Consider the following 12,699-nt stretch of genomic DNA (forward strand, 5'->3'; position numbering starts at 1 on the left):
GCCTGTTCTAATTTTGGCTATATTGATGTTCAAGGTAATATTCAACCCCCTAGCTTGTTTCTTGCAAAAAGTATAACAGTATTTAAATTAAGTTCTCCTCTGTAATAAATGTTCCAATACACTGTACGCAACTTCAAAATAGCTGGCATTAACTTCAGAGTGCTGAATTATTAAAAAAAAAAAAAGCCACTAAACACAGTGAATTTAAGGAAATAGATACAAGAATAAACCCTACATACTTTATTAGTTTCTCTTTGTTTAAGCTTGAGCACCTAACTGCCTTTCATAATTTGTAGTCTAAACTTAATAAGGTATGGTACTGAAAATTGAATGGTAAGATATATTTCCTTCAGTCATTTTATTATTGAATTAGTTTTCCAGTTACCAATGCAATTGTTTTTATTTTATGCTAAATCACAGAAGTATACCATACTATTTCTTATATTATACACTGTTCCCCATATTTACGCCCTCAGAGTAAAAAGTTGCCTTTTGTTGAAGAATATAGATTGAACAGAAATGCTCTCAAATGTTTAAAATACTTTATAAAAAACAGCATGTATATAGTTCTGTAGGTTTTACCAGAGGTGTATAATTTTTCAGCATTATGTCTTAATGCCAATTTCCTGAAGGAGCTTTGACTACAAAAGGCATGAATATGTTTTCAAAGGATGATGGATAAATTGGTGGGTGGTAATATAATATATCTTAGGCAGCTGATCAGGGCTTTTTATCCTCTGCTTGTCTTTTAGTTATACACAATTTCAAGATAATTATGGTCTATAAGAATGTCTTTTCCCCTTCCTACTACCAGCAATATTTGTCTTGGTTATAGGTTCAAGAAACTTCCAATCACATCACAAAATTAGAATAGGGCAATTATGGCATCTCATCAGAGAGCTGAATATATAAATAGACTGACCACACAATATGGACATGAGGCAGTTAATGAACTGCCTTTATGTAGAACACCAGTTAATTAGAATTCTAGCCATAGAATATATTGAATCAATACTTGAATTTTATAAAATAAAAACCAAGGATAAAATGTATAACTCAGGTAGATATGTACTATATGTGTGTTGCCTTTCTAGTAAAAAATACAGTCCAATCAGATACTGAAAATAAATTAATTACTAATCTCATTAAATAAAATGCAGTATTATTCAATGGTCAGGTATGTTGTATTAAAATCCTGACTTAGTGGAGACATCCAAAACCCAAACAGCTCATTTTTATGACAGGAGAGGACTTCCTGAAGCACCTGAAGGTCCTCTTTTATTAAAAACCAAGTGAGGCAGTCATAGGGAAAACTCCTCTACTTCTGTGACTTGGAGAGCTAACTGTGGCCAATGCCAATCTTAGATTGACTTTTTCCAGGTGAAGCAATAATGTTTTTCAGGTAACACATATTGGCATTTCAAGAAAGAAGTGCCTAAGCTTTCCAAGTGTAAAAGTATGTAATTTTCTAGATTGATGCCTCACACATTACAGGGTTACTTCACTGAAGAAATTTCAAGACAGCAATACAAATCAGAGAAATCAACTCTACCATGCCTTGTCTGTTAAGCAAAGGAAGTGTTGAATAGTCAAGGTAAGAGTCGAAAAGGGTAGACAAAAGTACTGTTGGGTATATAAACACACAAATGGAAGAAGAAAACAAGATAAAAATTTGTTTTCCTCAACTCTTCCGTGGTAGTATTGTCCAACCATTTATAATCTCTTACAGTAACACCACTATGGAGTTACAACAGAGGAATGCAGTATTATTACCTAGTGTCTACCCCTGAAAAATAAGAAAGAAAACTTATTCCAAATCAGAAAACAGAGCTCAGTAAGTCACACTGAACTAACTGACCACAAACTCAAACTGGTACAAGGAAGGATAGATGTATGTAAGAACGTCTGTTTAACTTGCAAAAGGAAGTTAACAGGAGCTACGAAAAGTATGACATGTTATAAAAAATTGATTCAAAGGTGAATGAACGAAAAATAAAATGCGTTAGCTACACCTTTTTAAGAAATTTTAATGCAATGCAATAAAAAAATTCATTTGAATAATTTAATTTTGATCAGAAAATCGATCACAATGATCATGTATTATATGGACAGAGAGTCAATGACTTGATTATCAGTTATTTAAAACCAAATATTATTAAAAAAATAGCATGTTCTTACGTAATTCATGCTTCAAAATCAAAACTTATTTGTTTAGGTTGTATTCTAAACCACAAGAGCAAATGTTAAAAACTTCACCCCTAAATGAACCCTCTTTAGATTCAAAATGATAAAAAAATTATATTTTTCATAACCATAATCATATAATTTCATTAAGAATATACTTTTCCCTGAATACTGAAGTTAATATTTAATAGACAAGGCATAGAATCTAACATCAGTAGGCAGGAAAAAAGAAAAGAAATCATTTTGTCCAGAAATAGTCTCTGAAGACTCTTAAGGACATAGCCAGACTTCACTTGATGCAGAAGTAATCAGTAAATTATATGTTACTTGTGATATTAGAAAAAAGCAGCCTTAGAAAGACATAAAATATTTAATGAAATTTTGTAAGATTATCCTCATACTTCAGCATTTTCGTAGTGTGGATCAGGCTTTTTCCCTTATACAATTTCCTTATAATGGAAACACTCAGTGTTTGATTAGGAGCTCACTGATGTCTGAAAGGAACCTTTCTATATGACCTGACCCAAAGCTGACGATATTTCCTAGCATAAAAAAGACAATCAGAATGAAAAGCAGGTGTACAGGAAGCTGTAAAGATGTTAAATGACATTTTTCTTTTCTATAGGAGACTATAATAAGTATCTACACGTATTGTACACTGTTTCCACAAATTCCACTGTTTCCACAACCAGCTCAATTCTTCCTGATAGGCAGGTGGAAACTGTAAACGGTTGGGTTTACTCAAACCATTCAGCTAAGCCAGCTAGTCTGTCTGGTTTTGTCCATCATCAAAATAAAGGAGAAGCAGGCTCCTAGCTCGATTTGGCCATGGGAGGATCTTACTCCATTGTTCATAGACAGAGGATACTGATCTAATTATAATTCCCAAATCTGGCTAGTGTAAATACTCCTGCATTTCCCAACACATTCTTATGAATCACCAAGATTAATTTCTTACTATACAATTTGTACACTTCAAAATGTATACATTTATCGAAAGATTACAGTGTTACTTGTCAAAAGCTACAAGTTTTCTTTACCTTTAAGATGTTCTCAGGATGCTCTTTAGCAGAAGCAACAAACAAGTCATGTCCACAGACAACTCCCTCTGCGAGAAAATACTTGAACAAAAAACTGGAGTATAGACCATATTTATCTTCCTCTGTGAAAACAAGAATGGTTGGATTTTTTTTCTTTTTTGTTAGATAAATCACCCACCTGTATTTTCACAATACTGTAAAAGCCCTCTTTTGGTCTACCTCCTAACATATTGTCCTGGTTTCAGCTGGGATAGAATATATAATGTACAACAGAGATAATAGGCAAAATATGATTCCAAGGTTTTAAAAATAATGCTTGACAATATTGTATCCCTACTTTTTGAAGCCAGAGAAATCGTTCTCAATCATGTATTTGATTCTAAGACATAGATGGGATGCATTAGTAGTGCTATCTTCCTAACAAGGTTTCCCATAACTATCGACTAAGGTTACCAAAATAATGGCTTAATGGGAGGGGTTTTTTACTCATTTATGAGAACTATGTTAATATTTATATTCTTAATGCTTAAAATATTATTAAACTTGCTTAAAATATCTATTAATTGATGCGTTTCATAATGTAATCATATTTGGCATAAAGGTATCATTTCTTACAGACATTCTTACATGTACATTTCTTTCAAAACTGTGAGAACTACAAAAATACACAAAACAAATGAATCTACTGAAAAAAACAAACAATTTGCAACACTGTTTCTGAAAGCTAACCAAAGCAAAAACACAAACACATTCAAAAGGCACATGAACTTAGAGTTTAAGTGAGACAACATCTGTTAAACAGAGGTGAATACTAACCTACTGAAATAAAACCACAAACTCAACTGACTGCAGAAAGGCTATTATTTCCTTCAGCTTCTTTGTTGCAAGTTACGTAACAGGAATTACCAGAATTAGGAAGTCTTAATTATCTTCATACAATTAAAATTTATCATAACTCAAAACCATACAGGAAGTGAATGAGTAAATAACAACCAAAATTTGAACCATCTCTAATTTTCTTTATTTTTAGGAAATATAAACAATAGCAATATTAATGCCAGCAAAAAAAATTAAATTCTTAACAATATAATTACCCTATTAATTTTCCAGTAAAATTTTAGATCATGCCCTTTGGAATAACGTATTTCTGACATATATTTAGAAAGATATCTGAAATACTTTGGGAGAAAAGTAAATGCAACAATGTCAGGTTTCCCTTTTTCATCTGTTAATCTGCTTGCTAGAAGATAATACACAGGGATGTTGTGGCAGAAAAATACAGAGATAGATTTTCTTTATAAAGAACCAACAAGACTCTTAATCCATTTCTTGTGTTCTTTATTTTGTTTTTTTTCTTTCCTGTTATAAATCACATGCAAAAATATTAAAAGAAAAACCACAAAACCATAACAAAGGCTGAAAATAAGCAAGTTGTCATTCAAATTTAACTTCTAAAAAATACTGAGGAAGGAAAACAAAGAGAATATAGCTTTGATATGTACCAGAATAGTATGCTTTGGAGCTTGAGTCAAAGAGAACCAATGAAGTGGAGTGGGAGAAAAGAAAGAAAGGAGTTGTATATCCAAAAAGGAGCAAGAATATTAATAACAATGGGGAAACTTAAGAATCAAATTGCAGTAAAATAGTGTTGCACTGCTGCACTCCTAATATCATGCACAAGTACTGACACTTTCAGTTCTTAGACTAACAAGAGGAAGGAACTCAAACCACAAGTTTTCAGATCCACTGGAGATCCCAGAGATATTCCCCATCCTCCATGAGATACTGGGCAAAACATAATTTATTTCCTGCCTTTTTTATTTCACGTTTATATGTATTATTTGGGATACACACCTCCCCCCCCCCCCCCCCCCCCCCCCCCCCCGGTAAAACTTATACACTTTAAATTTGGAAAATTTATTTCTTTCATTTCTTTCTTCCTCAGAATAATCCCTAAAGATATAGTGCTAACGTTACCTACTTTGATGTTAAGGAGAAACACTTATTTAAAGATTTCCCTTTCATTAAACCTAAGAAATGAACTACAAGTGACTCTAAAGCATCATTTCAAGGTAGAGAAAAATGCTTCATTACACAGTCACTAAAACAGGAAATTACATAAAAAAATCTGGACATCCAAATAAGCCAAAGGGAATATAATAATTACAGCACTACTGCTGCTCGTGCTAGCCATTGATATATCCAGTTTATTATAGAGTTTGAGGGATTTAAGAACTCAGACTATGTTAATATAATTTACTTTTGATACTGTTAACCTGCTTAGTAGGCCATATTAACTTTCTAATGTACTTCCAATAACGTATTAACACAGTACTGACAAAAGCTTGCTGTTGACAGCACTGGATTCCTTATTAAAATTTCAGCAGGACTGATTTCCAAAAGCATTACAGAATTACAAACTGCAATTTCCTTGAAAGTTTGGAGCTCTTAATTAAATATTTTATATAGTTTACTCTTGCATGCTTAAAAAGCCATTAACAGTGTTATAGAAGAACTATTTTCCTAGCAACGCAGCTCAATACATTGTGCTGTGACTGAGCACGTAGATCCATGTATGAGACTAGGATTAGGATGGGGACAAGACTCAATTCAGATATAACTGAATTTTACGTAAACTTACGTAACTCAAAACAGATAAAACTTTTTGCAGAAGCAAAAAGTAGAACTGACACTATCTAAAGTTGTGACAAAGTGTTACAGTCTTATTTTGTAAATACAGCCTTTGGAGCCTGCTTAATCTTAAACTGCTTCAACAAAAGGAAAATAAACCCCATATGGGGAGTAATTCTCCCTTATAACTGCAATCCACGAACAGATACAACACCCCTGCCCTCTAAACACTGGTGCTCTCTGGTTATTTATGCTTTAGATGCTTACTGCAATATAATGGGTAATATATTATTCACAGTATATTGACTTCCATGTGCTAATCTCCATCTATGAAGTTTTCAGTTTAAGAACCAAAGCGCTCTAGAAATCAAAGTGACAGCATGATATCTAATTACTAATTTTTTTTTAAATTGTCTATGCTACCTGAAAGAAGCCACCAAGCCTCCCATATAATCACATCACTGCAGCAGAAGTCAGTGGAAGGAGACAATTTTGTTAGACCTCCCTCTCTTTGAACAAAAGAGAAAAAAACATGAGTCAGGTGCTCTGGACGGATCCTCAGCTGTAACATTTACATCATTCCTGGTCAATCAAAAACCTCAATTTCTTAATTTTTATCTACAAGTTAAAGTTCACCTTCTTTACCATCTGAGGCACAGAAACACTGAGTTGTATTTCATATGGACAGGACTTAACTGACATTTAATGGAGTATAAGCCAGTATCCCATTTTGTCCAAGTATTTTATTGTGTATGTGCGTGCGACTATGCAGAGAGTCTTTCTGGATCATCATCTTTGATATTAATTATTCCTTTAGAAAGTAAACAACTTGCTCAGTTCTGTGCCAAACGTAACATGGAAACTCCATAAACTACGGATAACTACAAGAAACCATACTGTGTGTTGATAATTATTTAACTAAACTAAGAGGAAATAAGGCTGCAGTAGTTAAGAATTTTTACTCAAATTTTATGTGAAATGCTTAAATGTTAAAACAAACTACAGAAGTGAAGCAACAGGGAACAGGAATATAAACCCTTTTACTCACCTATCCAAGATTATAATTAATTTTGTTGTTCGTAATTTTGATAGATTTGTTTGTAAATATAAAAAGACTAGAGAGGTTCTTACACTGCCATACCCTTCCAAAACATATTTTGCAAAACAATAAAGAGTTTTCAATTTAGCAAATTAAAACCATTTACATTCAGTGTAAAGGACACATCATTTTAGCATTAGCTTTTCCTTTAGTCTTCTTACATTGATTTTCATAACAGTAAACTTACAGTAAAAATAGGAAATAAAGTATTGGAGAGTGATCTAAATATAAAACACCTCATAGTCTGCTACAGTACTCTAAGGATTAAATGTGTCTCAGAAAGCCTTTACAAACAGTGTATCTTGAATTGTTAAAGTCAATGCATCTGTAAGAATCCCTCAGTTCTTCAATTTGTCAGATAGAGGATGGCTTTTTATTGATTCATTTCTAGGTCACTAAACTTTTGTGGTATTCAAAAGATCTAAAGTGCACCCATATGGGGCTTTTCTGATAGCATCAATTGTACCCTGGCTTCACTAGTTACGTTACTATTCAAAACCATAGGAGTACAGCTTTCTTCTTGTAAATAAACAAACAAATCATTTAGCACAGGTACTTCGGTAGCTCACTGACTGCTTTCATAGATAAATGGAATGAAATACTTTGAAGTATATTTGTTTTCTGATGTTTGAACTTACTATTTTGATGTCTAGAATAAATTCTCAACTAGTATCTTTATTTTTCCAAATTACACCCACATCCAAAAGAACTACCTCCATTCTGTATGTGTAGGAACTAACACTTAAGTGCATTTTAGTCAGCCAAATACTTAAGGCAAGCCTGGACCAAATCTTTATTCTTAGTTTCCATACTAAGGAGCTGTCTCATCAGCAGCTTTCACTGTGAACTCTACTTTTAGCTAATAAGGCACATAAACAAATAAGACTCTTGCAACTGCAGACTCTTTTCTGGGTCCAGTCATACAACAGTCCACAGCTTTTTCTGATTCTTCTTGAACAAAGCATTCTACAGCTAAGTAGCAGGTGAGTAACTGGTGAAGCGTAAAACTATACAAGGAAAAGAGATTATTTACCTAGAAGTTATGCATATTGACTCCAGGACAAAACCTCTTCTGATCCTACAGATAAGGACATAAATAAAGTAGTTTACTGTGATCATTATTCATTAGTCTCTTTCCACAGCAACATGCTTTCACGGCTAAAACAGTCATGAAGAAAAAGCAGTATTGTCAGTATCAGTGCAATGAATTCCAATTTATAACTGCATTGAAAACTAAGGGTAAAGACTAATTCCTATTTATGGCTCTTTTCTCCCCTACACTGTATAGGCTACCAAACACATAAGAGACATTCCCAACACCTTTGTGCATGGACTGTCTGTAGCTACTACTCAGAGAATTCAGTGGGTCATCGAATTAGATGCAAAATTTTAAGGCACTGGAGTTTACCTAGGCCACAGAAAACAAAGAGAGCAGATATGAGTGAGACACCGTAAATATACACTTTATAAAAAATTAAGGACAAAAATCTCATCTGATTATAGAAATTGATATGTAAACATGTGGCCTTAAGGAAAAAATCTCTAGCCATAAGCACTCCCTGCACAGAGCTATTCATGTTCCAAGAGAGGGATGGAGAATAAGAACAACTTAAAGAGGAATAAAAAGTCAAGAACAAAATCCACCACAAAGTAACAAATACGTATAGACCATATTTATAATAGCTAACTTTTAAACATCAGTAAATTAAATGGCATGAAGGTCTTTGAAAAACTCTGGAGGTAATTTTTAGTCTAATTGCTTAAAAGGATGAGAGCTGTAAGAGGAAAAAATAAGACCACAACAATGTAATGTGCAGATAGCTTATTTTTTTTCTCTGTAGAAAGTCTAGACAGGTTGCCCTAAAGCTGCCAAAAGCCCGTCATAGCCTATCAGTATTGATCATTTTTTCACCAGATAGTTCTACAGTATGGTACTGTGACCTAAGGTGTGTCTTTCTGTAGCTATGAAGCACCTCTCTGAATTGCTGCAGGTCATAAGATGCGATTATTTTAATAATGTGAAATTCCATTTAAAAGATAGTTTACTAATGTCCACATTTACTAGGCTTGAGGGGATATACTTTGTGTCACTTGCATTTAATTAGTACATGCCAAAATGGAGTTGTCAAACATATAAGTTACAGTATTTGGCATTTGGCCATACTTCAGGAAGGTGAATTCTGGTAACTTGTATTTTGTAGAACTGTATTTAGCAAATCACTGTTTTGTACTTCTCTGAAGATTATCTTTTTCAGCTTTAAAAAGATGATAAATTCAATTATATTGACAAGTGAAGAGAGCTCTTACCAGTCAGGCTAAATTGCATGTCTAACAAAAATAATGGTAGCTAATTAAAGTAGTTGAAACTGCTTCAAGGCTTAGAATATACAAGTATAGACCTGCTTTTAAGCAGACAACTTTAACTTTTAATAATTGACCTCAGCACCAACAAAACCCCTCCTACTGATAATCTTTAAAACATTTAGCTGTCAATGACCTTGTCAAAACTAGAGCATCTTAAAGGCATGTAAGAATAGGTTCTTACAGGGTACCCATGACAGACGTATTTGAATGTGCTGTTACCTCTCCATGTAGAATGTGTTATACAAACAAGGCATATATTTAAAAAACAAAACAACACCTTCCTGGAAACTCTTCCTGAAGCTGGCAAAACAGGCATACGATGAGTTGAAGTACATCCAAGAGGTGAGGGGGGAAGGAGTATGCTTAATCAACAGCTATACTATTTGTTTGTTTTGAAAAGGGAGATTCTTCTAGAAAGCTAATCTGGAGCAGTTTAAGATGAAACAACAAACAAGTGGTCTCACATTCATACTGAACAAATTGTTTTGATAGTGTTCAAATTTCCTGTCTTGCAAGGCTGCGTGCTTTACCACTTCTTGTAAATCCACTACAGTAAGATCTATAGTAGTTAAAATCCCAAACATTCTTGCTACATGAACAAAATTCATGAAGTTTCAAGTTCCTCTGCTAGCTATGATCTCGCATGAGACTACTGTGTGCCTCAACTCTAATTCTCTAATTCTCATATAAATAAACCACTGCCAGAAGAATATATTATAGAATTAAGTTTAACTGAAAATCATGCTTTTTATTATGAATTAAGTTAAAAAAAATATGCACTTATATTTCAAACAATATTTTACAGTCTTATCAATTAACCTGTGCCATTACTACATTTTTAGAACACAACACTTAAAATAAATATTTTAATTTTTAATATCCTGATTCTACTATTATTTGGTTAAATTAACCAAGATAATGTGTCAAATAATGAAGATGAGCATTTAATTTGCAAAGGGAAGTAAGCTAAAAGTAATGCAATTTATTCTTGCCTTAGAGAATGTTGAAGGGGGAAGAATTTAACCTTTTTATAACACTTGGAGTACAATGCAGAAAGATCTTCCTAGGAGGTTTATCACTGACAGCTTCAATCCTGTATATGAACCTTGCCTAGACTAATCTCATGACAGAATTTTTTTGTATACTGACAGGATATTCTAACAATGCAGTTACAATTCTACCTGCACCGACTTTAGAAATTAGTCTAAAAATGTTTAGATTAATGAGTCATGAATACAGTTCCTACTTTAAGACTTTTTGTATATAATTATATGTTTCAAAATAATATATAGTAAGTCATATTTGGGAAAAAATACTAGGTTTCAAATCTAAAAGAGATTCTCCATTATGTTTCTGTGAAGCTAAGTTTAATATCAGATCACAAATAAACAATGAACATAGGGGATAAGTACATGAAAACCCACCACTGATTATTGCCAGCTATACACTCAGGAGAGGGGAAATAAAAATTCAGGTAAAAATCCTATAATTTTCAAATCATTGAGTCTTGCCATATCTTTCATCAGAACACAAAGCTCAGTGCCTTTGTACTCGCTTCATCTGGTGCCATTAAGGTCAGGTCAAACGGATAGCTAACCATATACTTAACAGTAGCCAAAAGCAGATGTTTAGGAAGAGGTAATAAGAACTGAACAAGCAAACGTGATGCTTTACCCAAGCATTCGCTCAGCCTTCCACCACTTGTAGCTCAAGGAATTCCTTAGCCAATGTGGTATCCACTACCCTAGTAATGCAAATGGCTTTCTCTTTAATCAAGCTGCCCAGTCTCCAGTGAGACTATGGGGTTTATTTTACATCCACAACACTCTATGGTGAAGTATTCCACCTCCTAATTGCATACAGTCTGAAGGACAACTTTCTTTTGTTTAATGACAATTTCCAGCTAGTAGTTTTCTTTGATGCCACCAGTCCATCTACTAGAAGGGGCAATGAATGGGAAGACAAAACAAAATTAATCTAGTTTCCTAATCTCTGATCTGTGTAAAATATGATAGGTTCTAACATTTTTGTTTCTTCTTCATTTGTCCTGACGGTTTCAGTCCTGAATTTGAGAAGACTGCAGTACTTCTCAAAGTGAGTGAGAAAAGTAAGAGATAAAACATCTATCATTCTTCCTGAATTCACAGAAATTAAGCTTAACTGGCACTTTCTGCCTTGAAAAAGGCCATCTACTTTCTCTCCCAGTCCTTACTGTTCAGTCCTCCTCTCACATGTCAGTGAGATGAATCAGGTCACTAAACAGACAGAAAAGTCTTCACCCTAACTGGGTGAGTTTTCCATCAACTTGGGAGAGCTGAGAGTTGAAAAGCACTAGTGCCAGCTCAAGGGACAAGACTGCACAGCCAAGAATGGGGAGAAGGATTTTGACAACTTCTTTCAGCAACAGTGAACTGCTGTATCAATTCAGTTTTCTCAAAAAGTCTGAACTTAAATGGTAGTCATTACACAAATGGTGGCCTATATGGAATTAGGTAATGTCAGTTATTTTTTCTGGCAGGCAGCTATTCAAATTAATTAGTTTGCACCACAACATACACCAATTTACACGCTTTATGTAAAAGTCAAGATTTTCTAAGATTTCTGCACCCTGCAGAAGGGACGCATGCTGGAGCAATTAATGAAGCAGCCCATGAGAAGGACCCACATTAGAGAAGTTCATGGAGGACTGTCTCCCATGGGAGGGACCCCATGCTGGAGCTGGGGAAGAGTGTGAGGAGCCTTCCCCCTGAGGAGGAAGGAGCAGCAGAGACAGAGCATGATGAACTGACTGCAGCCCCATTCCGTGTACCCCTGCATTGCTCAGGGGGAAGAAGGGAGAGAAATTGGGAGTGAAGTTGTGCCGGGGAAGAAGGGAGGGGTGGGGGGAAGGTGTTTTAAATTTTGGTTTTATTTTTTATTATCCCGTCTGATTTGATTGGCAATAAATTAAATTAATTTCCCTGAGCCGAGTCTGTTGTGCTTGTGACAGTAATTGCTGAGTGATCTCTCCCTGTCCTTATTTCGATTCACAAGCCTTTTGTGATATTTTCTCTCCCCTGTCCAGCTGAGGAGGAGTGATGGAGCAGCTCGGTGGGCACCTGGTGCCCAGCCAAGGTCACCCACCACATTCCTTGTTTTCTTTTGAACTATAGTTCAATGCCCGCAATTCAGTGACTCCTCTAACAGTATTCAATAGAAACTGTATTTGTATTTTCTAATATTCCAGTTCTTTCCTTCACAGTCTCCTAGCATTTGCCATAAACAGTAGTAGTCCTAACACTTCATCAGCAAGCTCTTAAAATACTCTGCAGGCACAATCTATTTGAAATCACCCAAATCACCCAGGCATATACTAGTCTGCTTTTTTTCCCAGGCAAAGCT

General features: G+C 34.6%; 1 protein-coding gene across 1 annotated transcript in view; it reads right to left on the minus strand.

Moving 5' to 3' along the window:
• Nucleotides 1-12,699, minus strand: part of ELP4 (elongator acetyltransferase complex subunit 4) — a 149,965-nt gene that overhangs the window by 129,231 nt on the left and 8,035 nt on the right. Inside the window, exon 3 of the mRNA XM_037402681.1 lies at nt 3,225-3,346. Within this exon, the coding sequence (XP_037258578.1) occupies nt 3,225-3,346 (122 nt within the window). The remainder of the gene's footprint in view (nt 1-3,224; nt 3,347-12,699) is intronic.

Source organism: Falco rusticolus, chromosome 10, assembly GCF_015220075.1.
Source record: "Falco rusticolus isolate bFalRus1 chromosome 10, bFalRus1.pri, whole genome shotgun sequence".
In the NCBI taxonomy this organism is placed as follows: domain Eukaryota; kingdom Metazoa; phylum Chordata; class Aves; order Falconiformes; family Falconidae; genus Falco; species Falco rusticolus.